General features: G+C 45.9%; 1 protein-coding gene across 1 annotated transcript; it reads right to left on the bottom strand.

Moving 5' to 3' along the window:
* Positions 1-1,043: 1,043 nt before the first annotated feature.
* Positions 1,044-27,936, bottom strand: SRD5A1 (steroid 5 alpha-reductase 1). The gene is made up of 5 exons (XM_061187641.1): positions 27,498-27,936; positions 14,804-14,970; positions 11,303-11,404; positions 9,453-9,603; positions 1,044-2,960 (listed from the first exon to the last, which is right to left on the bottom strand). The coding sequence occupies exons 1-5, from the start codon at positions 27,776-27,778 to the stop codon at positions 2,894-2,896; spliced, it is 768 nt and encodes a 255-aa protein (XP_061043624.1). The 5' UTR covers positions 27,779-27,936; the 3' UTR covers positions 1,044-2,893.
* Between the last annotated feature and the right edge of the window lie 8 nt (positions 27,937-27,944).

Here is a 27,944-nt window from a genome sequence, read left to right as displayed (position 1 = left end):
TAAACTTCAAGAATATCTAATGAATAACCTACAAGATCAGAATGTCCAAGTGGGCCTGTTCTTAGTTTGCCATCTCCTCTATGCCTGCTGGCCAACCCTTGCCTTCGTTTCTGATCTGTATGAAGTGCATTTGAAATTCTCAATAAAAAGAAGACTAACAAAAAAAGCAAAGACAAGATCCCAATGGCTGAAGCTTAAACAGAACAATAACTACACAAGAAAATGAGTGCTCAAAATAATAATTTCAAATTAGGCATTCCTGTTAAAATTATGCAAGAATTCTAGCAATCAACTCTATTATTTAATATTGCTTTTGAATTTCTTGCTAATATAAGCAGCAAACGACAATAGCAACAGTTTCAAATACTGCAAAATAAGAACTACTTATTGAGAATGGTGTGACTGTAAAGCTAGAGAACCTAAGAATAACAGCAACAAAAGGTTGGAATTTATAAAATAATCTTAGTAGCATGGCTGGATGTGACAAATATACAAACATCAATAGGTTTGATTTATCCTGGTTATAAAATGTATTTGGGGACATATTCTCATTCACATATATCTAAAAATAACCTTAAGCTGGGACGAAGTGAGAGAGTGGCATGGACATATATACACTACCAAATGTAAAACAGATAGCTAGTGGGAAGCAGCCGCATGGCACAGGGAGATCAGCTCGGTGCTTTGTGACCACCTAGAGGGGTGGGATAGGGAAGGTGGGAGGGAAATGCAAGAGGGAGGGGATATGGGGATATATGTACACGTATAGCTGATTCACAGAAACTAACACACCATTGTAAAGCAATTATACTCCAATAAAGATGTTAAAAAAATAAAATAAATAAAAATAAAAATAACCTTAGCAGAAATGCACAAGATTTATACGAAGAATGTCACACAGCTCTACCGAGAGATAGAAGAGAATATTTAGCACTATGAAATATTAATATGGGTGGGAAAGAGATTTCAGGGCTGTCTGAACTTCTAGCGTGAAGAATTGTCCACACAGAAGGGTAACAAAACAACCAAACTTTTACCAGTAATTTTATTAATCTCCTTAATTATTGTAACTAACACAATAACAAATTGTCATACTTTGCCAGTTACGGTTTTTAGCAAAGGGAAGACAGGCAGACAAGATAGAACAAGATTTCGTGCTGTCAATCATCCACCCAGCGCATGACAGTGAAGTAGCACCATGCCTCAAATCCCCACTTAACCCAAACTTTTGGTCACTCAAATAAAAAAGAAGCACCAACAGAAGTAAAAATCACAGTGAGCATCTCTAGCTCTCAGACAAGCATCTTTCTGGCCAGGTACACCTTCCAGAGCCCAGGGGCCCAAATCAGTCAAGACTCGCTCAGATTTTTGAGTTTTCTGGAGGAGATCCTAAATATTTATTGTTTTATGGTTTCAAGTAATTATTCAGTCAGAAAAAGGGCCAAAGCTTATTTGATCATAAAATTTCCGCACAAAAGCATTCAATTTTTAGTTAAAAATGAAGCCCAACCACATCAGGAAGTTTTCCGTGTAATTCTAAAACCCTAAGGGACTCTAAAAACCACTAACACCAAGAACACAGTTTCTACATGAAACCTCATGGGGAGGGAGCCCCTGGTTGGGAAGGTGAGCCAGGAGAAGGGGGAGGGAGCCGATGGGGTGCCCAGGGGCCCGAGGTGCAGGGGCAGGAGGGCCTGCTCCCTGCCCAAAGGTGGCAGTCGGTCGGAGAACATACAGGACGCAACGTCAGGCGTGTCCCGGAGGCCTCTGCCACCCAGCATCGTTAGCGATCATAAGTGCACACGGACTCTCTCCACTTACACCTTGCTCGGTTCCCACCCCTGCAAATGCGGGAGCAGTAGAGGTAGTGCTGTCCCAGGTGAGGAGGGGTCTGTACCATGTGTTCATTGGATTTTCACAGAGGGACCAAGAGACTCAGTAGGTAGCCTTCCAGTGGGGAGATTTCTTTTACATATCTGGCAATAAGTAGTACATTTTATTACTGTCATTCATCTCCGTGGAGGTTTTGAGTGCATCTAAAATAAGAAATTCTGCTTCAAATTATAGTTTTGCAATATTGAGAGGTACTTAAAAAGAAAAAGTGCCTTTAAAAAATTCTAATTCTACCTAGAAGGAGGAAGAAAAATCATCCCAAGCCAGAGACTCCTAATGGCTCATGGCGAGTGACCCGAGATGGGAAGGCTGCCCTGCGGCACCTTCGTGCTCCCAGCTGAGGGCCTCCAGGAAGTAAGTCCCTTTCATGGGGGGCACAGCAGCTTGCTCCTTAAGAATGCCCCCAGTGCCCTGTCCTGCCAGTGAAGTCACCTGGTGGTCCAGGCTGGAGCAGGTGCCAGAGGCCTTTTGCACCGGCCTCCGCTGGGCCTCTCCTCTCCCTACGCCCAACTTCTCCGCCTGCCCAGCACCCAACAGTGAGAGGCTGTGGTGGGTACTCTGTGGGGACCCAGGCCTCTCCGACTTAGGGGGATGAGAGGGACATGAAGACAGATCACACCTCCATAGGGGGAGGGGACAACATCACCTTTGACCTTAAACCCACTGCTGTAGGGAGTTGTGCAAGGGGTAGAGAATGTTTTGGTCCATAGAGGCAAACAAATCAGAGGAGGGTCAAGCTGCAATTACAGAGTTCCAGATCCGTGACCTGGTATGCAGTGTCATACTTCCACCTGCCATTTCAGTTTGATTAGACTGTGATTAGGTAGCTTACACATTTGCTACTGTTATTAGATAGTTTACTCATTTACACAATCCTAGAGCAAATCTTGAAAAAGGTCAAGTAGCAGAAAAATTACACAGACATAAATTCATTTATATCATCCTGAGAGAAACATGATCGAAAAGCTTCAAGCTGAAGGTAACCCCATTGACAACAAGCTTAAAACAAAAATGGAATCATAATTTTTCTGAATTTTGGATAGTCTTCAAATTTCTCATGGTACCACCTGAAATAAGACAAAAAAATACATTAAAAAAAAGTTAATTTTCTCGTTGAAACATTTAACAGTTGCTAACAAAATGGACACTATTTCTCATCATAAAGGGATACTGAGCTTTTTAAAAGTAGTAATAAAAATTCTGGCATCTCAGACACATAGCTTGACTTTGTCTGTATCATGAATAAACATATCAGACTGTACAGCACGATTCACGAAGATGTGACTCATATAATTCACCTTTATATTGGCAGGGAAAATTACAGGCATGTGATAAACACGCACATCAGGATACTGGGGCGCTATCTTTGCAGATCCTGGGAAGCAGGCTGACTGGGGGAGGGGAGAGGAACCGAGTAGGTGTATCCTGAGTATCTCCTAGTTACCCCAAGAGTTTTCCCTGCTCCAGACCCAGGGTCTGTGGCAGGGGCACGCAGCTACGTGCCAGGTGACTCTCAAACAAACCTAGGAACACGTGACACGGGTTGTTCATAATTCGGCCCTGCACTCAAACAGGCATTTTCAGTTTTGATATAAATTAAATCAACAAAGGCACACTCATTTGTTGTGGGGTAATAGCCCGTTGGGAAGGGTGGCAGCTAAGTGGATGGAGTAAAAGATTAAAAATAATTTGACAAAATGGAGAAATAGGCAGAAAAAGCCTTTCCATAAGTACAAAAGAGTGCTAAACAGACTAAAAACAATGATGGAAAATAATTAGCTATTGTAGAGAACAAACGCATGGACACCAAGGGAGGAAAATGGCGGGGGCATGGGGGTGGGATGAATTGGGAGATTGGGATCAACATATATACACTAATATGTATAAAATGGATAACTAATAAGAATCTGCTGTATAAAAAAATAAATAAAATAAAATTCAAAAAAAAATTAGCTAATTTGTTAAGATGGCAGAAACATATGAAAACAACAACCTGAAAGTGAGTCAACAAAATCCTGTCGATTTTAGATCAACTCAACACTGTCATGCACAAATACAGAATTACAACCTAGCAGATGCCATGGTGCTCTCATGCGCTGTTCTGTATTCCCCAAAAGACACGTGATGAGAAACACCCACAGAAGCTGGTCACTGGACCTCAGATCAAGCAGCACCTCCCCTGACATGAGGCCACAGTAACAACGGACTTTTCCAGATCAGTGATGTGTGTGCAGACAAGAAGGGCTACGGGCAGCAGAGGCGCCAAGAATGTGTACAGTCCGCATATTTACTCACGTCAGCCTGTGCTATGGTCTGAATGTGACCCCTGCAAAAGTCATGTGAAAGACCTAACGCCCGAGGCGATGATAGTATTAGGAGGTGAGGCCTTTGGGGGGTGATGAGGTCATGAGGGTGGAGCCTCCAGGATGGAATTAGTGCCCTGATTAAAGAGGTCTCCCAGCTCTGTCCTTGAGGTTACAGCGAGAAAGCAACCCAGAAAAGGGCCTTTCCCAGAACTGCCAGTACTGGCACCCAGGTCTCCGATTTCCAGCCTCCAGAACTCTGAGAAATAAACGTTTGTTGTTTATAAGGCCCTGGGTTATGGCATGTTTGTGACAGCAGCCTGAACAGACTAAGACAGCCCGCTCGGGATCCAGGACACGGACCAGCAGCCAGTTCCTAAGAGCCTCCCATGGGGCAGCAGTGTGGACAGCACGCTAGGAGAGCAGGAGGCGAGCCCCTGTCCTGAAACTTCCCCGGGGACCTGGGACACCGGCCTCAGATGGGCAAGAGCGAAGGCAGCAGCCCGAAGACAGCAAGAACAGGACAGGTGCTCCCGCCCATGCCCTCGGGACGGCTCCAGGCGCTGTGCAGCCACCCAGGAAACTTCTCATTTGTTTGATCACTGAGACCACAAACCCACCTCAAGAAAATATACTTTAAAGGACTTCCCCGGTGGTCTAGTGGTTAGGACTCTGTGCTTCCACTGCAGGGGGCATGGGTTTGATCCCTGGTCAGGGAACTAATAAGATCCCACATGCCACGCAGCCAAAAAGCAAAAAGTACTTTAAGATTTATAAGTATGTGTGTATGTATAGATACTTTTAAAAGGACAAGCAGCATATTTCTATTACTTTTCTCATTCATTTTTCTACCCCTAGAATCAAAGCTTATGTGACACTGACCAGGGCTGGATGCCAATTTTTTGTCTTGATTTTATTATTGTGGAGACTGAACTAACATCTCATTGCCTTTCTGTTGAATGCAAAATAACCCCTAACCATTTGTGTGTTTCTGGCTCAGAAACAGCTTTGTGTTTGTGAACACAGGGATGGGTCACTGACAGTTGAGTAAACACTTTCCAAGCATTCACAAATCACGGTTATGCACACAAGTCTCATGAAATAGGCTGTGACAAGATGGCAGCATGTCATATTCGTGTGGGTCTTTTTAAAAAAATCATTGTGTCATCAACCAGTGTCTTGAAGACACATTGAGTTCATTTTTAAAAATGACATTAAAGTTAACAAATAGATAAGCATGCAATAATTTATTTCAACAGAGTCTGCCCTCAAAGACTGCCCTTGAGGCCGGCCCCAACCTCCAGTGCCCGAGTGTGAACAAGCACACGTCTTGAGTTCATTCTCACACAGCTGTGAAATCATGTGCAGCCACACTCCGGCTCCATCCAACAAGCATGGCGGCTGAAGGCTGGCAGGGAAGAAAACGGTGAGAAAACGTGCCCCCCCTTAACCATTCCTTGAAATTTGGCCCTCAGACCCGAATATCTGTTAGCTACTCGGAACAGGTGACCCTAAGCTTCTGATCTACAGATCTAATTGTCAATATAACAATCATTTATGGATTTAAATACTTCACGTCTAGTTGTTACAGAAAGAAGTTCATTGTAATAAAATATTGCTTTAAGAACACTGTCAGTAAGTCAAATATAGTGCAAGGACTAGTCTTAGGGATTGTTTCCTTTGGGAAGCAATTTATCTGATGGTTTCATTAGTTGGGTTGACTGGATTTAAAAAAAAAAAAAAAAAGATAGGTTTTATTTTGTCCTCAGCTTGTAAATCTAACATTTCTGAACATACTTCCACTAAACCGAATTAATTGTTCAGCAATTAAAATTGCTTTCACACTGACATCAATTTAAACAGCAAATGAATGAAAAAGAGCCCTTTCAACCCGTGAATCTGCAAAGAACACCTTTGGGTTTTCTTTACAGAGACTTTCGTTTGGAAAATAGGATTACTGTCTATTTCTATCTGTGTCACACTGCAGCGTTGAGAGGGATTTTCCTGTGCCCTGTTTTCATTTAAGAAAACATCTTTATGACTGACCTAGTGTGCTCTTGTTCAATCTTCCTCTGTTCCACGCTCTTAAAATGTCAGGATTATCTCTTTTGCTTTTATTATTAGAAACCAACCAATATTCACTTTTTAATATCTAATATAACAAATGGACAGGAATAGCATCTCCCCCATGGCCATGAGAAAGTGGTCTTAGGCCCCTGCACTGGGCTGTGTGGGGTAGGTGCTGGTGCTGAGGTGGGGGAGGAGGAGGAGGGGGAGGGGAAGAGGGAGGGGGAGGAGGGGGAGGGGAAGAGGGAGGGAGGAGGAGGAGGAGGGGGAGGGGAAGAGGGAGGGGAGGAGGGGGAGGGGAAGAGGGAGGGGGAGGAGGAGAGGGGAAGGGGAAGAGGGAGGGGAGGAGGGGGAGGGGGAGGGGAAGAGGGGGGAGGAGAAAGAGGGAGGGAGAGAGGGAAGGGGGGAGGGAAGGAGAGGGGGAGAGGGGAAGGGGAGAAGAAAGGGGGAGGGAGAGGGAGATGGGGACACGAAGGAGAGGGGGAGGGGAAGGAAGAGGAGGAGGAGAGGAAGGTGGAGGAGGGGGAGGGAGGGAAGGAGGGGGAGGGGAAGGGATGCGGGGGAAGATAGCTGGCAGTTGTTGTCACTGCTGTTACATAGTTTTGCTTTATTCATTTTCTAGGACGTTAGATACTTTTAGTCTAAAGTGATAATAACATATTATTTCAGCCAGGCCTGCTGAGAGTATGAATCTTTCTGGTTCTGAGAAAAGTGCTTCATAGGCATGAGATGTGGGGAAATCATCTAGCAGAGGAGAAAACTGAGGAGCTCAGACTCACTGCCTTTGCTTACGGCCCCATGGACTGTAAATCCTGGAAGGGCTGGGGTGTTGGTTTCTCAGGGCTGCTATAACAAAGAGCCACAAACCCCGGGCTTGAAACAACAGCATTTATGCCTGGCGGCCAGAAGCCTGCAGTCCAGGTGAGGTAGGGCCACTGCTCCCCCCCAGGCTCCAGGGGAGGGTCCTTCTGAAACAGGAGGGAAAGAGGCAGGGCACAACCTTTGAAAGAATGACACAGCCCGAGGACATGACATAAACTGATTAGAACCAAATGGATCCAAGATGGCAGACAAGTCGACTTTTTCCACTAGACCTTGAGCCTCAGTATCCGCAAGCTCACGTCAGCACGCTAAATGACACACCCACAGGCGCCATGACAGTTCCAAGACAGACCATAAGGATCAAAAAGTGGGCCGTGGCCCAATTCCTGGAAATCCCTGCCCCTTCCTAAAATAGCTGGAATCCTCCCCCACTCATTAGCCTACGAAATTACCCGCTCCTATAAAAACTGACAGCCCCATACCCTGGTGCCTTTCTCACCTTCTGAGATGGCCCACACTCTCTCTCTGGAGTGTGTTTCTCTCTAAATAAATCCACTTCTTACCTATCACTTTGTCTCTCACTGAATTCTCTCTGCGATGAGACATCAAGAATCTGAGCTTCATTTAAGTCCTGAAAGCAGGTGTGCGAGCTCAGTTGGAAGACTGTGGGCTTTGGCCGGGTTCAAGTCCTAATCTGGGTTTCGGCTGGGTTTGAGTCCTGGCACGTGGGTTTAAGTCCCAGTCTGAGGTGCACGGTTTCACTTCCAGCCTTTCCCAGCTTCCGGCAGCCTCTGGGGTTCTTGGTTTGTGGCTGCATCACTGCCATATTCTCGGCCTTCAGCTTCCCTCTGTGTCTGCCTGAACGCAGCCGTCGCTTCTTTTGCATGCGTGTCTGTGTCCAAGTGTCTCCTCTTCATAAGGACACCAGTCCTACTGGACTAGGGCCTGACTCCAGGGCGACCTCATCTGAACTAAGCCCATCTACACGGACTCTGTTCCTGGGGTTAGGACTCAATCCAATCCTAGACGGCGAATCATTCCTGAATGTTTGTGCCACTTTTGACGCTGTAACCCCTTTCCTGAGCCCTCGCTGGTATGGGTTTCCTTCCCAGCCCTGTCTTCACAGCAGCTCCGGGATACACACGGGTCCTGGCCCTGTGGCCCTGCTCCCCTCACTGGCAGGAGAGAAGATCACCAGCTCACCAGCGCAGGGGGCACTTCAAAGAACAGAGATGCTGCTCTCAGGATCTCAATAACTCTCACGCTTTTGCTGTAATGTCCTCAACTATTAGCTACACAGATATTTTTAGCTCTTCCTCACTACCTCCAATAATAATCCTCTGTGTCTTTAAATACATGGTGAGCCTGGGAAATAAACCCAGGACTTCTGACTCTAAGAAGTCTGTGTTTCCCACTGCACCGTGATATCATCTATTCTTCTGCTGGCCTTCCAGCTCTGTCCTGTTCCCCAAAGAGATGGCAAAGTCCGTGAAGCAGGACAATGACATACATTTTCGGATGCCTCTGTGTCAGCAGCCCTGGAGATTAGGATGGAACGTTTCTGAGTGAATGAAGCCAGGGAAGCAGAGCAGGATCCTCTCGAGCTCAGAGGACACGAGCTGTCCACGTGGGCACTGGGGAGCCAGCCACGCCAAACTTCCAGCATTGCCGCGGCATCAGGGGACTGTCCCGATGCTCAGATGGTCTGCGAGCTCTCCAGTCTCAGCGAGACGTGACTTCCACCCTGTCTGAGCCTGAGCCTCAGCTTCCCCACCTGTTAGATGGAGAAGATGCCCCCCAAGCTCGCTTCAGCTTTAACATACTTTGTTTTCTACGTTGTTGGTCAACAACAACGTTGTTGGTCACAGACCCTTTTGGGGATCCGATAAAGGTCCCACACTCTGGAAAACAACATGACTTCGGGGTGCAGTATCCCAGGAGTCCATCAGGGACCCTGCACAGTGGGGTGCCCTTGTGGGAAGGGGCTCTGCAAGGGCCAGACGCTGATGCCTCCAACTGCAGCCGCCCGAGGGCCTGCTGCCCAGCCAGCGTCCCCTGTTGTCATCGGCGAGTCCACGTCAGACCCTGAATCCCCCTGCCTGACATTCAACTTGACCACCGAGCCCAGCAGCAGACATTCAAAGAGGCTCAGAGCAGGGCAGAGCAAATGACGTGGCTGACGCGTATCTGACGATTACACCTGGGCTATTTTTCAGACGTCTGCGTGGTTCCGTGCTCATTTAGCTAAAGCCTGGTCTAAACCGGGGTTTGGCAAATTGATATGAACATTTCAAAAATCTAACATGCAAATTGCTCTACCAAGGTCGGAGGACAAATTAGAAACGCTAAAAGTGTTTTCAAACGTACTGGTGATGCTGCTGAGCCCTGGTGAGCAGGACACAGAAGGTGAACACAGCAAAAGCCCAGCCTTGGATAGACCAGCTGGCGAGGGCGTAGCCACACCACTCGACGACCTCTCCGAAGTAGTTGGCTGCAGTGATGTATTCAAACAAGCCCCCTAGAAGAAAACAGAGACCCAGCAGTGCGTTTACTATGAAACAGTGCCTAATGAAATCCGGACTTAAGAGATACCAGTGGATACTTCCTCGGAGAACATACAAATCAACTCTGGGGAAATACAACCTTTACAGAATTTTCATCAATGAGACACATCTAACATGACCGGTCTTACTATTTCATATCACAACTTCTGGTAGTAAGTATATGCCTGTATCAATACCTATCTGTTTGTCTGACTATAAAATGCTACGGTTTTAACGCACTTCAATATATCACTTCACTGGTTAATGAATCAAGCTGACAAAACTTAAACAAGGATGGGGAACACAGACTAACAGTTAATGAACCAACTTGATAAAATGGACCTATAGGGACCCCTAGACAAAGGGTTGAAGAAAATACAAATTTTCAAGGACAGACTCATTCATTCACTCCTCAAATCTTCACAGATTCATCAAGTCTACATGACAGGCCAGACCTTTCTCGAAGCACATGGGGTGCTGTGTGGACCAGACCCCTCCCCCAATGTCTGGGCCATTACACCCCGGGGCGGGGGGACCCAAGGGGCAGAGCAGGGCGCGGGGGCCCGGGAGTCATCGGGCCGGAGAGCAGAGCTGCACACTCCAAGGGTAACCCCAGGGCCACAGTTTAAGTCATTTGAGGTTTACAGGGTTTTTTGGTCATTTGTTCTGCTGTTATTCCTGTATGGTTTCCAGGAAGATAAGCTGAAGGATACCAAACTAAGTGCTGCTGTGTGCTTCTCACTTTCACTCTAGTTTTACCTACTGATTTTTAAAGAAAATTTTCAGAAGCTCTATTGTTTTCCAGCTTGTATCCGTTTTGTCCTTTTTAGAGTATATTGCTCCTTTGCTCATAATTTCAATCCCTTTTTTATTTTTTAAATATTTAAGTATTCACTTTACAACTTGTGTCTATGAATTCTAAGATCTGAGATCGCTCACATTCATGAAACTCTTTTTCGTGGTGCCCTATTCCTCATGGGCTCTGCAACTTTTGACTGTGGCCCTTATTCTGTGGGGTGTGGTCTGCTGGGCTCTCGGAGGCCTGAGTTGAAGGCAGGTTCCTTGGGGATCTGGGCTTGCGTTGGCCACAGGCATGAGCGCACCACCCCCAGGAATACATGGATCCTAATTCACAGCTGGACGTTTTTCAGACCAGGCAAGTGGCACGAATTTGGGCCACAAAACCAGCATGAGGGTCAGCTAGTGGTCACAGATTAAAACAAGATGCACTCTGGACTCTAGCACTCACTTAGATTTTGCCCTCTGATGATTACTTGCTTTCTTGATACCACACTGATGCCTTTAAATTTTTCACCCAACATTTTAAATTGTTTTCGGAGGGAGGGTCAATCAAGGTATCGATTCTATTCTGTGGCTAGAAATGAAGTATTGGACACCCCTTGTAGACCACAAATTCCTACTAATCTCTCTTTCCAAACACAGATATAACTAGAGCTTTCTTTTTGCTTAATAAGCGTTCAGTTAGTCAGAATTGCTTCCTCTATCATTTTAACAAAACAGTAATCAGTCACTGTTACGAACAATAATGGTGACTCACACTGAAAACCTGCAGCTAACAAATACTGCACTTCAGTTACGAGATCTGGCAAAAGTAAAACAGCAAAGCATCATTCAATAAAATTTTAGAATAAATTCCCCATTTTTGGTACATACCCTTTGGTATTTTATATCCAGTCTCCCCTGGTTTCCTGAGGTTCCTTAGGACATGATCTGAATGGATGTTTATCAGCATGCCTAACAACCACAAGACAAAACCTAAAGAAAATAAGATATAAAGAAAATAAAATATTCAAGAGTATCATGGTTAATGAACTACAAAGTTTACAAACCCAAGCCTGAATGAAGGGTATTATTGTAGTCCTTCATGTTATCATTATTGGTATAACATAATAGCCATGATTGATAGCAAAAATCATTGTTATAATAAATATTGTGCTCTATTTAGAAAGATGACTTATAAGCACTGCTCTATGCCTGCTAGATAAGGGCTTTGCTTTTCTAATAATACTATTAAATTATCTAATCTATTTAAAATAGCTTGACCTGATGGCCACAATCTATGTTTTTAGGATGACGGATATGATTAGAAATTTGACTTATGACTAAGGCACAAGGCTCTCTTCTAGGAAGAGGTATTATCATCGTCAGTGGGTCAGCCCACAAAGTTTATTTGTCCTCTCAAACACTGTGTGAAGCATGATGCCCCCTCTGGCCCCTCTGTTTGGCAGAAGAGGAGACAGGAAATCCCAGCGCGGGCTTTACCACGACTGGCTGCGTTCAGGCCCCTTGAGGGGGCGGTTCCAAGGAGCTAATCGCTGGTCCTCTTCTCTTCTTTCTCTATAACCTCATCTGAACAATTCAATGCACGTCCATGGCCTACCCCACCCCTGATTTCCTGCTCATTCATCAGTTGGTGTTCCTGGGTCTGTTCATCCACCTCATCTCCCAACTAAATCTTCAACTGCCAGCCGCCCGGCTCTGAGTAGATATTCCACAGCATCTGAACATTTTCTCTCCAATTCTTCCCTTCAGAGGTTTCTCGTCACTTAAAGGAGACTTATCAGTATCGTATCAGTCAATTCCAACAAGAAAAGGCAAAATGTCAAAATAGTGTTTGACAAAAGGAATAACTTGATTTCACAAAAAGAGTTAATTTGATTATTCTGAGATATTTAAAAAAATGTGAAAGGCAGATGGTGCCTAATGGTGGCATTCAATTCAATTTCAAAGAAACGTACACTTGGAGTAACATTATGAGTTATTCATCAGTTATCCCAGTGGCATTAAATAGTTTTCCACAGTTAGAACAGGGACATACAAATCATGTTCAGGTCTACAGCAAGGCTTTCAAGATTTCTTCCTATTGATTTCACTAGGCAGCTTCCTTTCTAAACAGTTTGTACCAAAGTGTCTAATATGTTTTGTAAGTCACTTATTGGATCCATCAATGTATGGCTGACTTGCTACCTTCTTTGAATTTCAGTATGTCACTTCTAGGTGATTTGGCCCCCAATTTGATGTTCCAGAAAGGATCACGTTCTCAAAATTCCGTGCTTCCTTTATTTGTCTTCTAAGAGACAAGTTCCCTCTATTGCCTAGATTCGTAGGAAAACTAATATTTGTGCTTATCTGAACTAAACATTTAATTCCATGGTTAGGGATCTTAAAATCTTTGTATAAATTCTTTTAGCTTAACCACTCTTACTTCTCTGGGAAACTTTTTGTTAGGATTTTATTACTATTGATACTTGCTTAGTTTAGTTTTCATAATAGTTTAGTTTAGTTAGTAAAACGAACTAAACTAAACTAACTAAACTAACTAAAACTAACTAAACTAAACTTAGTTTCATAATAGTTTTCATAATAACTATTGTAAGTATAATTAATTATGTGATTTCTAAAATGATTCATGTAATTACAAAAGCTATAAACTTTATGAAATGAATATAATATCAAAAAAGTAACCCAGTTTGTTTCTCAGTTGGCATATTTCCTCATTTTCAATTACTTCTGTTCAATCATACAGAAGTCAAGAAATGTGTATACAATTTATTGATGTCTTAAATTTTAGACCAACTTCAAAGGCACCTGCAGGTAACATGGTCTATCTATAGAGCTCCTTCAAATGACATTGAAATTCACAGGCCAAAGAATTCTTTTGTTTTGTTGTTCACCAAAAGTTCAAACAATTCATCATAAAAAACGATTCCCATGAGAATCTCAAATAAACATTTAAAACCTTTATCTTTGAGTTTAAAAAAGCAATCCCCTTTCTCTGTCCCCCATTGCCCTCACTGTGGGCCAGGGTGATGTCTGGTTTAAACCACCACTCTGCCATTACTCGATTTAAATCTGAGCCCAGCTGTTTAACCATATGACGTTTCTTTCTCCTGTGAAAAGGACCTAACTTTTGCCCTTTTCTGAACCTCGGAGAGGCAGAGGCGTGGGTACAGCTCCTGGCAGATGGCCAAGCCTGTTCTGTCTCCTTCTAAGAGTTGGAACAGAAGAAAATCAGACAGTCAGGGAGCAGATAAATCAAGATGATATTTGGGGGCAGGGTGCGAACAAAACAATTTAGTCTGGTGTTTCATTGAGGCACAGACTTGTGGAGCTGGAAAAGGCTCTTGAAAGTTTTCGCACTCGTCCCCCCTTTGATAGATGAGGAAGCAGATCCCTTGTTGTCACAGCTCTCAGGTTTGATGAGGACTCCGCCCCTGGGAGCAAAATTTTAATTCACAGAAAAAAATATGACCAAGAAATGTGAAACTGCTTCGTCGACAACAAAGTACTACTCAAATGTTCGTTTTCTCTATTGTGACAAATTCACACACATGGAGAAAAAGCCAGATGAAACGTAAGGTCACTTTACTTACTTTAGGGTGAAGGGCTCTGGGGCAGTTTGAGAATTTGATGGACCAACTGCAGATTCTTAGCACGCTGCCTTGGGGGTGAGCTACACCTGAATGTGCTGGAACGTCTAAACGTTAGGAGGGTAAACATATAGAAGACGCTTCCTTACAAACAAGAGCTCCCCAATTACGTAGTTGTAACATCCTTGCAAATATTTCTGATGGCTAATGTTCTATCATCATTTTTGTTCAGAACTTGTAAGGTGATAATTAGAACTTGAAAATGTACATTACATTCATTGATAAAAATTAAAAAAATTTCGAAGACTTCACAAACCTCAAAGTTTAAAGTCAGTATAACCATAAAAGTCTAATTGCCTTGTTGGAAGATGACCCAGTCTGACTTTCTCTCGCTTTCCGGAAGAAACCGTAGGAGGTTTAACGACTGTTTAACGACTGTCTTGGATTACACAGTCAATTAGTGCCCAAATGAACTCACTCTCCATCCACTGTCTACTCTGCCGGAGCTGGCTGCTATTTTCAGGCTCACCTTGAGAACAGGTATTTGCGCTTTCAGTGCTTGAGTGGGCAAGGGTGACGGGCACCTGCGTCGCCTGCTGCTACAGATGCGGCGCTGGGACGGCCTGACCCTCCCTTCCGCCAGTGCTTGGCCCCCTGCTAGGCCATGGACCTACGCAGACTCTCTGTTCTCTCAAGAAGTGTGCGCTTTCTAACTGGACACTGCTGGAAGGTGAGCACCGAAGTTATGATTAGGAGGATGGAGCGCATCACTAAGGACACTCACCTGTTAGAAATCGGGGGTCAGCGAGCCAGTTGTCAGCATAGACCGCATACTGGCTCAAGTATCTGCTCTGCAAGTAGCCATTATAGGTGCAGAACATGAATGCCAGCATAAAGGTGTACAATGGCATGGGCTTTCCTCCTCGGATCAGAAATGGGAAAATCAAGGCCCTTCGGAAAAAAGAAACATGTACATATATTTTTTTTTTAAAAAGCAACAACGATAAAGAATCTAATTTCTGCAATTCTACTTTAAGTGTCTTGGGTTTTTAATCCTGCTTTTTGTACAAAAGTCATTCTTAGTAATACTTGCCCAGAGTGCTACATCTGTTAAAAGCAGCATTTCTAGTTAAAGAATGAACTGTGTTTCAATAGTGGACACCACTGTGCACAAACTCAGGATTCCAACTGTACAGAATGTGAAACAGACACACTGAATGAGAGAGACTGAAGGCTTCAAGAGGCTCTCAAAATTCCCACCATCCTAAAACCAGTAACTCGTTCTAGTCTGAGCACTAGGAGTTGGGGACCACCATCACGTTGTCCATCACCATCACAATGGCTCTCATTCCCTGAGTGCCCATCACAGCAAGGCCTCCCAGCTACCTGCACAGGAGATAGTGTTACGCACATTTGACAGAGGACAAGATTAAGACTCAGAGTGGTTAAGTAATCTGCTCGAGGCCACAGGGCTAGAGAGTGGCTGAGTTTCAGTGTAAACCTGGGCAATTTGAAGATCATGTTCTTCGGTTATATCACGCTGGTGTAGGGGCACATTACTAAAAATTTAAAGAGGGAAAATACAAGGACAAGAAACTTGAAATGTATGAAGAAAACAGGATGCAAAATTTTATTCCGTGTTTGAATTTTCTCTTTAAAATCAGTGTGTAATACATTTAAAGAAGGGGCATCCCTATGTAACCTACAGCCCTTAAGAGGATAATAAGAAACTATTTTCAACAACTTTATGTCAATACATTTGACAACGTGGATGAAACAGACAAAATTCTTAAAAGACAAAGGTGACCAAAACTGACCCAAGAAGAAAGTGACAACTTGAATCCCTCTGTCAGTGAAAGGAATTGTTGTACAACAGTTCTGTATCCAGATTGTGGCAACGACTACACAACTTAATCACCAAAATTGATCAAACTATAGACTTAAAATGAGTGAATTTTATTTATGTAAATTATAGCTTAAAACAAGGAAAAATGTAAACACTTATTGTTTCCATTTTGGCCATCTACTCCAGAGTAAAAACGTAATTGATTGTTAATAGTAATAGCACGAGAATAGTACTATAATGTTGGCTATGCATCCTCAAGGGATTCTCTCCCCAACAGTGTCACTCAGCATCTTGGGAGAACTTTCACATGAATCACAAGCAGCCTTCAAGGTTCTCATCTTGTTCACGCCACTTCCCCCAAAGAAGACCTTATTCAAATTTAGGGCAAAGCATCCATTTGGTTATGACATCATCAATGAAGTAGAGATTTGCCTGGAAACTACAGTGTTGACAAGCCCCTCAGAAAGAACAGGGAATCTCAGCCATTTCTCTCTGCCTCGGGAAAACATGATTCTTATCTGGCAGACAGTTGGTACAGTGGGCTGGCACTGGGGATGCAGGTTAACTGCAAACACTCACACTGCAAGACCAGCACTTGGTCTTGATTGGGGGTAAGTGTGCGTGTCTTGGACTGGCATAGGCTCCCTTAAAAACAGGCAGGGATTCTGACATGTTGTGATTGGGCACTGTTGTCAAGGTGCCTTTCTGCCTCTCCCTGTTTCTCAGCCAGGGTAGGGGCCCTTGTGTGAGACCCAGAGGAAACGGTCGATGGCAGAATACAAAATGGTTCTCACCCTGTCCCTGAGTGCCCAGACTTCTGAAGTACCAGGAGTGAGCAGCCTCATTTCCACAGTCAGCGTAGGGGATTCTCTAGCCGTGGGAAAGTAGAAAGGGGACAGCATGGTGAGAAAGTTAGGAAAAAACTTCTCGGGGAGTTATGGTCTCAAGGAAATTTCCAGGAGGCAAATTGCAGGACTGAACTGAGAAAGTGTTAGAATTCCAAGTTTGGAGAAATACGGAAAAAAAAGAAGAGAGAGCAGGATATAAGACTTGTGGGGGACACAGGGGTTGGACTTGGTTTAGAAAGATGCCTGTTAAAATGTAGAACTTGAAAATGTACATTACATTCATTGATAAAAATAAAACACTGAAAGACGGACTGTTGACCTGAATGCAACATGCTGAATTCAACACAGGCTAATAGCAACGCAGGGTCAGAGAGTGGAGGGAAAAACAGTAAGCTTGGAATAGGAAAAACAGGTACTAAAAAATGGTGGGAGGCAAACTTCTAGGCTAGATGTCACAAACTTCTAAATTATAGATGCATGAAGTGTTGAAGAAGCAGCTCTGAGGAAACATTCTGCAAAGGTGGTAGACGTTTCTGTACAGCAAACTTTTGATGGATTTCTCCCAATCCGGTTTCAAGTTGAGGGCTGAATTCTGAACTGGCAAACATTGGCTGGCACACTGTAAAGGTGAAACCCCAACCTCTCTTTTGTTTTGCCTTCACACATGTTCCTCATCTGTCACTAACGTTCTGTGCCTGTGATATCAACGTGAATCTGGATCAGGTGTCAGCAAACACAGCCCCTGGGACAAATCCTGTCCACCACCTGTGTTTTACAGCCTGTGAGCTAAGAATTCGTTTTACATTTTTAAATATTGGGGATGGGGGAATCAAAAGAATATTTCATGACACGTGAAAATTACATGAAATTCAAATCTCAGGGTCCATAAATAAAGCAGTACTGGAACGTGACCATGGCCCTCTGTTCACACGTCGTCTGCGCAGAGTTCAGTAGCTGTGACAGAACCTGGACGTGGCCATCTCATCACTTTGCACCGCTGTTTGCTGTGCTCGCTGCCCATCACCGTGATGCAGTGACCTGAGTACCAAGCACAGCACTGGGCTGTGTATGACCAGTGCATACCCATCCTGTCAGAACAAGAAAAGTTGATGGCCTCTTCGTGCTTTGAAGGTACAGTGGAGTGTGGGCTATTTTGTTACTGCATCAGATGGCAAAGCATTCTTTGGGATGCAATGCCACTATAGCTGTGCCAGGAGAATATAACGGAGGTCCCCGCTACCAGGCTGAGCCGTCATCACAATGTCCCCAACTCCCAGGAAAGCAACGATCTAAAAAATCAGAGAATTTAAAACAGCACCCCATGACAGAATTTTTTTACAAAAGAAATGAAAATGAGGCTACGGCCCCCCCAGGAAGCTACCAAGCAGTTCATTTTGTTAGCCAAGCAAGGAAAACCATATGCCAATGGTGAGGCAATTAATTGCAGCAGCCAAAGAAACATGTCCAGGGAATATAAACTTGTTGTACATTATTATTAGCCTTTTGGGGAGAACAGCGCTTGAGGAGTTAGGACACCAGGAGCGACATCAATAGCTAAAAAGCGAGGCAGAAGATGCAGTATGTGAGCATCCTTGGCTCTTGGTGTGTCCACGGAAGCGGCTGCTATTGCTTAGCTGTTTATTCTAGGGCTCAGGGCCGAGGCTGGAGTGACTGCAGGCCTAGGCTCTCTAAACAGTCTGCGTGGAACAAACTAAAGGTGAGGATACTTCCAAAGAGGTTGAGGAAACACTAGTTCAGTACAGCCTAATGTGGAATCAGCTAGGATGTTATTACTCATGGTGGTAAAAATGTGTGGGACAGACACACAGATAAATTACAAATTTACAAAGCTTGTGAAAATGTAAGGTGTTTAAAGCTATCTCCTATACCATCAGGTACTCGGCAAAACAAACAAACAAAATCTATTGTGTGTGACTGAATCAATAGTGTCAACAGTGCATGTGACATTCCCTCCACGGACTTGACCACTATTTTGAGCTCAAGACAAATTTTCTCATTGAGAAAAACTGCTCTCAACCACTACTATTGAGTTTTTTTTTTTTAATAAATTTATTTATCCATTTATTTTTGGCTGCGTTGGGTCTTTGTTGCTGCGCACGGGCTTCTCATTGCGGTGGCTTCTCTTGTTGCGGAGCACGGGCTTAGTTGCTCCGCGGCACGTGGGATCCTCCCGGACCAGGGCTCAAACCTGTGTCCTCTGCATTGGCAGGCAGATTCTTAACCACTGTGCCACCGGGGAAGCCCACTATTACTGAGTTTTAAAGGGTTTGGAAATTAGCTTTTGCTGCAGGCTCGATTCACCTTCTTAGTGAATCCACCTAAAACTGTAGGACAAAAATCACTTAGGTGCAAAATTTACACTGTGTTAGTTATTTCAATGACAACTGACACTGTTTGAATCACAAGTCATGTCAGACTGCTTTATATATTAATACTTTCCATGCTGTTAAAATTAAAAGCAGCAGCAAGATCTACTTTCTCACATCAATGTGCAGTGGACACAATTTCTAAGCCCAGACTAGTTCTACCAGTGTTTCTCGAACCTTGGTTTCCATACTTCAAAATCCACTTAGCTATGTAATCGAGGAGCTGCCACCTGATATTCAATCGGAAGATATTAATCTACAATGTCATGACCCACTAAAAGGCAGATATCAAGAGAGAAGAATGCAATAGAATTTCATGGGACTTCCTTGGTAGCCCAGTGGTTAAGAATCCGCCTGCCAATGCAGGGGACACGAGTTCGAGCCCTGGTCCAGGAAGATCCCACATGCCGCGGAGCAACTAAGCCCGTGCGCCACAACTACTGAGCCTGCGCTCTAGAGCCCGCGAGCCACAACTACTGAAGCCCACATGCCTAGAGCCTGTGCTCCACAACAAGAGAAGCCACCGCAATAAGCCCGTGCACCGCAACAAAGATAGCCCCCACTCGCCGCAACTAGAGAAAGCCTGCGCACAGCAACGAAGACCCAATGCAGCCATAAATAAATAAATAAATAAATTTATAGAATAAAGTTTAAAAAAAATTTCATAAAAGGCTTTCAAGCCAGGGTTGTGTTAAATTAAAATCATAAACTTGTGGACTGATACGAATATTTGGCAGGACGCGGTAAGAGGTAGACACTTACGAGAGATTTTGATAAGAAGGTGCCCTAACCCTGATGCCCAATTAAGTTAAATGTTATTCCCCAACAACAAAAAAAAGAATCCCATTCTTCTCATTACACCTGTATTACCAAAATTGCACTAAGGTATCATATTTCAAATTCTCTCAATACAACTTTTGTGAAATCTTGTTTTCTCTTTTGTTACAAATTCCTACACCATGTACCTTATTTTGTCCTTTGGCCCAGAAACTTAACATATGCACTATCTGGCTCTTTCCCAAAAAGTTCACAGCCCTTGGTCTAGATTAAAACAGGAGATCTAACCTAGAACCATCACTTTGATTTTCTTAGAAAACACTCCTGCCTGTGGCCCCGGCATTTGGATTCCGGGCAGCCGCTGCGTTCCGGGGCTCACTGTGGCTTGGTGGCTGGCGGGGACTGCACACCTGTGTCCTGTTACCTGACCAGGCAGGAGAGGTGCACTGACTTCTGCTCCTATGCATGCCCTGGGGGGAACTTGGGGAAGACAGTCATAAACGACCTGGGGAGAGGATTTACCTCTCTTTGGTCTCCCGTGAATGCCAGTAAAGGGGCAAGGACTGGAAACGGGGCCTTATAAATAAAGGTTGACACAGGCCTCTTCTGTTGCTCTCTGCTCTCTGCCCTTGGAGGGGACAGCAGTGACCCTGATGTCCACAGGCCTGGCCATAAAACCATCGAAGTCAGAAAAAGCTATCCTGAGCAATGCCACCTATGCCTGCAGACCTCTAGGACTGGCTCTGAGGACATGCCGGCTAGGGTCTTCAGGAGCCAGAAGTCCAAATGCAACAGGCCTTCCAGAGGGGAGTGCTCTGCTCCGTCTGGGCATCTTTTCGATTATTTTTCTCTTTTTTGGATTATCCCCTTTAGCTTTACATCTTTTCCTTGGAAATCCATGCAGCTGTTGTCAGCAGTGTTTTCCTTTGACTTGGGCCAATTAGGAACCAGAATGGGACCAAGGAGCGGTGGCTTCTGGGCATGGCTTTCATCTGAGCCTTCATCTAGACTTTGGAGGGACAACAGCATCTCAAGGATTGCGGTGGACCCCAGCCGTTTATCAGGGTGAAGGATCCAGGCTCAGACAGTAAGGAAGGCAGGCACACCTGCTGGATGGACACAGCACCAGTCACACGCCAGGGTCTGGGACCCAGGCCACCTTGGTTACAACAGACACTCGTCTTCCAAAGCTCTTCTCAGACATTGCCTCACCCCCACAATCACCTATGGGAAATGAATACCACCCCTCTTTAAAATAACGGTATTAAGTCAGAGGTTGAAAATTCCTTAAAATAGAAATAATCTTTTGAGAAACTATGAAGCACTTGGACTTAAAAGTATTTTATTTAGGTACTGGGTTATAAAACCATTTCCTCTTCTGGATACACAGTAGCCAGGTCCCAAGGAGCTAGGAAGGAATTCTGTTTCCTACATCATCAGAAGTGGATGTGGGATTGAATTTGACACTTTGTTCTTCATTGTGTTACAGTTTCCTTATTTTATTTTCTTTCTGTTCCATGTAAAGAAAGAATATGTACTTTCCATCGAATTGTTTTTATTACCCAGGGAAACTTACAAAAGTTTGTGTTTGTAGGACAATCAGGAATGCAGGGAATGTTTGATGACTGGATGAACCAAAAGCCCTGAGATGCCGGAAACTCCGTGGGGCTTTGATGCTCAGGGCAGTCTGCCATCTGTTCACTTTTTGGGTGAGTTTACATGCTTAGAAAGCATAAAAGTGCTTCTCGTAGTTCCTGATAAAAATGTTCCCAATAATTCCTAATCCTATACAACATGCTTTTTTTTTTTTTATACTTCAGAACTGTTACTATTTACCCTGTTTAACAGATCAGGACCCAGAGGCTCAGAGGAATATGGTGCCCTGGGTGATGGAGAGAGACAGTAGGCTAGGAAGAGGCAGGCTCCAAGGCAATGTCCCAGGTGTGCCATCCAACACATCGCAAGGTGGTGGCAAGAAGCAGTTCCAGGCAGGGCTGGCTCTGTCTATTCGCTCTGTGGCACATTAGTCTTTAGAAGTCGTCTTTAGTAAGTATGTCTACTAAGCCAGCATAATACTTATGTTAAGTGACAAAAGTGGGATATAAGGTTTTATGCGTGTTTATACGTGTTATCTTTACTGCTTAGAAGAAAAAGTATCAAAAACTTATTAAAGACAGTGAAGGAGATGGGAAAGAGATATGCCAAAATATTGTCAGTGTTATCTCTGGGTGATGGAACTATAGGTGGTTTTTATTTTCTTCCTTGAATTCCTCCACATTTTCTAAGTTTTCTAAAGGAGCATGTACCTCAGTTGTAGGTTCTTTTGCATGCAATACGCACACATGTATTTTAAGTCCTGGAACCCAATACATTCAGAACAGACCTGATGAGTGAGAGGGAGAAATCTGATTTCTTGGGCTGAAGACCTGCAATTGCTTATTGGAAAAGGCTCAGAGAGAATCAGGCAAAATTAATAAAGCAAACCACAAATTTTTCCTTAAATTTTGTCCTGAATTTTAAGGAAACAAGAAAGTGTCCTATGAAGGAAAATGGATTACAGAAAAGAACAAAGTCCCCAGAGCTAGCCCGCATTTCTACTCTCACTGCAAAGTAGCGCCCAGAGACCCAAGCTTCTCATCCTCCCAAGCAGCTCTCACGTGGTTTCTTGAACCACTCAAGCCAGTAGGGTTAATGCCTACACGAAACCCAAGTAACTGGCAAATAACCACTGCGCCCATCTGCTGGAAGGACTCAAGCGAAAGCATTCCTTTCAAAGGTCAACATGCCGGCAACCACGTGGAATGACAATTCTTTAATCGTTGAAAGTTAAGATTTCAATTTTGGGGCTCCCAGACACAAGCTCCATGACTGCTTAATTCGCATAGTGAAGCATAAGAATTCTCTCTTAAAATGTTTTCCCAATAAACTGCAATAACAACACTGCAGTTTTCTTGCAACGAGAAATAACGCAATCATTCAGCAAATGATTTGACTCTGGAAATGGAAGCAGTTGGCCATCATCTCCTAGGACAGCCTATAATGTCGCCCACCCAAGTTTGGGAACACTAAGTAACCAACTTGGTGATCTGGCAGTAATTTAGGTAATGGTAGATTTAACCATTTTTAAATGTTTAAAACTGAGAGTGGTTGTTGATTTTAGTATTTGACTGTATTACTTTTTTCTCAACAATTTGACATCATTGAAATCTACAGCACTTCCTAGATTTGGATCAGTTCCCTTTGCTTTTCTTTCCTTCTGTAAAAGACTCTTTCCCTGTAGTGATTAAACTGCAGTAAAGCTACATACTTAAACAAGCACTTTGCTCTTTCAAGGCAAGGTTACAGACACAATGAATACTTTACTTTCTGTCATTCTATACTTTGACATAAAAGTTTTCCTTCTCAAATTATTTGAATCCACAAGGCAAGGCCAAGGATTTGGTGTGCCCTTCACCCTCTCCAGTCCTCTGCTGTGTTTTAATGTTATACATGCTTTATGACACAGTTAAAAGAGAGGCTGGGCCAGGCTCTCCCCAGACCATTAACAGGCCCCAGCAGGAGGAATGACGAACCTGCAGTAGGTGAGGTGCTTTGAGGCCTTGCAATCAAGGATGACAACAGAATCAAGATCCCACAAGGTCACAGACCTGGTTGAGCACAGACCTTGGGGTGGGTGTTTGAAAGTCTGCACACTTGGGAGGGGGGTGTTTGGCACCCTTCCTCTGTGGCCTCGGGGTGACTGGGGCCCCAGTGGTAAATAAACATCACAGCGCTCAAGTGGGACTTTGGTTTGTAACTATTGTTAAACAGAGGAGCTGGTGAAGAAATAATCAGTGACTCACTCACTCCCTGCTGAATGGAAAGGGAAAATCTGTGACACAGGTACCCTGGGTTCGGGTCATACTGAATCCCCGCTTGGCTAGACAGAAAGCAGCAGAACACGAGGTGAGACGGGGTTGAGGGAGCCACACCTGGGCTTCTGACAAATGCACAGCAGCTCTGAGCTGACGTGAGAACAGGCAACTGCCCATCTCCGGCATACACTTGCCTCAGGTGAGCGGGCGAGAGGTCGGACACGCTCCACACACACGAAACCAAGGGCGGTGTGAGAAGATGCGGTGGTGCCCTTGGGAACTCAGAAGCCCGTGACCAACAGGAGGCGACCTCAGTGCAGACAGGATGCAAAGGCCGCCGGCCGGACAACCATGTGGTTTGCCATAGATTAAAAAAACCTTCCTACGGGGACTTCCCTGGTGGTCCAGCTGTTAAGACTCCATGCTTCCACTGCAGGGCGCACGGGTTCGATCCCTGGTCAGGGAACTAAGATCCCACATGCCACGCGGTGCGGCCAAAAAGTTAAAAAAAAAAAAAGTTACTACAAACATGCTTCACCATCCTTGGGGGAGCTGGTCAGGGCCCTGGTGTGTTCTGTCCCACAGTTGTCCCCTCTTGCCCTCCTAGGCAGGCCTTCCCTCCCATCCCTGGCTCTTGTGCCCCAAAGATCTTGTTGATTCTCCAGAGTTTGTCCTATACTCACTGACACAAGAGAACCTCTCAACTCTGTACGCCCAACGATGAGTAGAATGCCAAATACATCAAACAATCCGTAGTCAATGTGTGCCGAATGAAGACCTAAAAACACACAGGCAAACACCCCTTCCCACAGACCATGGGAAGCCTCCTTCTGGCTTCAGTCCTCAAGAGGCTCAAGCTCCCCTAGGGCGGGGCCCCGCCTCCCTCCTGTGTCAGCCCATGTCCTAGCACAGGGCCTCGGCACACATCTGCCAAGTTCTGGAAGTCGCTGCCCACTCGGTCTCGTGTCTCCCACGCATGTCCCATGGTTTGTGTTTCTCCCGCCACCAGCCTGACTCAGGCTTGGATTCACCTGTCTCCCTTCTTACTGTCTTGTCTGGTCTACAGAGCCCTGACAAATGAGGGGCTGAGGAAACAGTTTCTGGGTCAAGGAGTTCAGTGGTTTGGAACAAGCGCTCAATGTGGTTTGCGCTTCTGTTCTCGTCCAAGGGCTCACCGACTTAGGTCAAATGACCGTTTAATAAATTAGTTGCTTGGGTAGAATGGAAGATGTTTATCTTTTCTATTTAGAAAAACTTAAATGCCCCCAAACCACATGGGCTACGTGTATAGTAACATGAACGACTTGGGGGAAAAAAAAATAGCCCAGCAGTTTAAAAAACTACACGTGACCTGGCAAATCCTTTGGAGCAGAGTTTTTGAAGCCACTGGTCTAGAAACCGAGGAGGGGAGCGGGTGTTAGGCCCGGCAATCGCTCATCCAACAACCTTGGGTAAAACACCTGAACTCTGTGGCTCCGTAGCCTCATCTGTATGAAAGGATCTATTCCAGTTCTATCTGTAGAAGTGACTTCGGCCCTCTGGGAGGCTGCATCCAGTCTCCCACTAGAGTGAGCCCCAATGCAATTACACATGACACCTTACATCAAAAAGCTTCAACTCCAGGCTTTCAGACAAAGCTCTGTAAAGTGCTCCCTTCACATCTTTCCAATGCCTTCAATGTCTTCAGAAGATTTTTTACTCGGCACTTGAAGCTGGCAGCAGCATGCACAAATGTCACGCAGAGTGTGTATGTGGATACGCCCATTTGCATGGTGATATAAAGTGGTGTTATTTGTCACCATTGAGCATTCAGATTTCCCAGAACCTCACAAGCATTTTATGGAGTTGCCTTTAGTATTTAAGGCATGCCAATCCCACTGGTGGGTAGCTGGTACCATGGCTGCACCAATTTCATTGATGGGGCAATCTGCTGCAGGGCAGCTTAATAACTTACCTCACCAGTCACCAGGGACGCGGCGGGGATAACACCTAGCAGTCTGACTCCAGAGCTTGCTTTTAGTTGTGACAAAAACAGACACAGGTTCTGGCATATTTATGGAGAAATGTATGTAGTCATGAGAATTCTATTGATAGGCAAATTGCAGTAATGCTCAATCACATTACAGAACCTCCATGGCTCTGGTAACAACTTTGCTTCCTGGAATTCTCTAGGAGTGTCAGAAACAGGGCACCCAGAAAGCCTTGTGGAACACTGACTCTGCCCACTTCCAGTGCCTGCTTAAAAGCAGATGGGGACACAGCTGTGCCAGGGAATCAAGAGAGGCTTAGAGACACCCACACTTCCTTCCCGTCCCACTTTATGAAGTGGGCGTAGTGGGGTGGGACCCAAGATTACAGAGGTCCAGTAACCTGCCCACGTTCACAGAGCAGGTCAGCCCAGGTCTCTAGCATGCCCTTCTTAACTCGGCAGCACTTTGAAGTCGGAATACACATTTTCAAATTCTGATTTTAAACTTTTGTCCAGCCATTTGGTTTAGCTGTGTAAAAGCCAAAACCTAAGAGCTGGAGAAAGTCCCAACTTATTACGAGACCTGAACAGTTCAGACACAGCCACTGAGCATTCTTCACAAAAACGAAACATTTGGAAGTCAGTGTAAAGACCTTACGTGTGTTTAAGGTTATTTCTTGAAAAGCCACTTCCACAGTCGCGGGGGCCCTTGCGTAATGTGGAGGTGAAAGTCTCTGAACATGATCCATTCAAGCCCATACAGTCCGTGCATTGTAAAGGGGAAGTCACAAGGAGTTTCAGGAAACCAGGCTCCCAAGTTGCAGGTGACCATTTGGCTGGGGGAAAAGAGCTCCTCCACCCACAGCAAAGAGTCCAAAGTGGAACTAGAGAAGTAGAAAGAGGATGCTGGGAGAGGGAGCAGAGGCGCAAGAAGAGGGTGCCAGGCCCTGCTGCACAGGCGGAGGGAGCCAGCCTGGGGTCGCAGGGAGGGGACAGGGCACCGGGGGTGGCAGGGAGGGGGCAGCACACCGGGGGTGGCAGGGAGAAGGGAGTGCACCAGGGGTGGCAGGGAGAAGGCAGCGCACCAGGGGTGGCAGGGAGAAGGGAGCGAACCAGAGGTGGCAGGGAGAAGGCAGCGCACCAGGGGTGGCAGGGAGAAGGGAGCGAACCAGGGGTGGCAGGCAGAGGGCAGAGCACCAGGGGTGGCAGGGAGAGGGCAAGGCACCACGGGTGGCAGGGAGAGGGCAGCGCACCAGGGGTGGCAGGGAGAAGGGAGCGAACCAGGGGTGGCAGGGAAAGGGCAGGGCACCAGGGATGGCAGGGAGAGGGCAGCGCACCAGGGATGGCAAGGAGAAGGGAGCGCACCAGGGGTGGCAGGGAGAGGGCAGCGCACCAGGGGTGGCAGGGAGAGGGCAGCGCACCAGGGGTGGCAGGGAGGGGGCAGCGCACCAGGGGTGGCAGGGAGAAGGGAGCGAATCAGGGGTGGCAGGGAGAAGGCAGCGCACCAGGGATGGCAGGGAGAGGGCAGCGCACCAGGGGTAGCAGGGAGGGGGCAGCGCACCAGGGGTGGCAGGGAGAAGGGAGCGAACCAGGGGTGGCAGGGAGAAGGCAGCGCACCAGAGGTGGCAGGGAGAGAGCAGCACACCAGGGGTGGCAGGGAGAAGGGAGCGAACCAGGGGTGGCAGGGAGAGGGCAGCGCACCAGAGGTGGCAGGGAGAGAGCAGCGCACCAGGGGTGGCAGGGAGAAGGGAGCGAACCAGGGGTGGCAGGGAGAGGCACGGGGCCGCCCGCCCTCACCTTTGCGCGTAGTGGACGAGAAACATGGTCAGGAGGATGCAGTTGGGCCAGCGGTTGAGGCGCTCGGCGGGCGCGCCTGCGCACGCGAGGAGCGGCACCGCCAGCGAGGGCAGCTCCTGCACCGCCCAGGCGGCCCGCGCCGGCAGCCGAAATGCGGAGCGCGGCGACGCGTAGCGCCCGTAGGGCGAGCCCACCAGCTTCAGCAGCACATAGCACAGGAAGCCCAGGGCGCACTCCAGGTAGGCGAGCGCGTCCAGCAGGAACCGCTCGGCCAGCTCCATTGTGGGGGACGGCAGGCGTGCTCCATGGCCCGGCAGCCGCGACGCGCCACATATAGGGCGGCGGCGGGGGCGGCGGGAGGCGCGGTTACCTGAGGTCGGGTCCCGCTGTCAAAATCCGGCGCCGGGATCCACGCCGCCCTGGCGGCCAGGAAGCAGTGGATACGCT

This window comes from Eubalaena glacialis, chromosome 4 (genome assembly GCF_028564815.1).
Source record: "Eubalaena glacialis isolate mEubGla1 chromosome 4, mEubGla1.1.hap2.+ XY, whole genome shotgun sequence".
Taxonomy (NCBI): Eukaryota; Metazoa; Chordata; class Mammalia; order Artiodactyla; family Balaenidae; genus Eubalaena; species Eubalaena glacialis.
The sequence above is the reverse complement of the archived record's forward strand: the minus strand, read 5'-3'. Positions and strand labels throughout refer to the sequence as shown.

Bases quoted from the DNA above. Each gene is read 5' to 3' on its own strand.
- SRD5A1 (XM_061187641.1), bottom strand. From the start codon at position 27,778: ATGGAGCTGGCCGAGCGGTTCCTGCTGGACGCGCTCGCCTACCTGGAG. The intron at 14,971-27,497 runs GTGAGGGCGGGC...TTTTTTCCGAAG, and splicing joins CTCGTCCACTACGCGCAAAG to GGCCTTGATTTTCCCATTTC. The intron at 9,604-11,302 runs GTATGTACCAAA...GTTTTCTTCTAG, and splicing joins TGGATATAAAATACCAAAGG to GGGGCTTGTTTGAATACATC.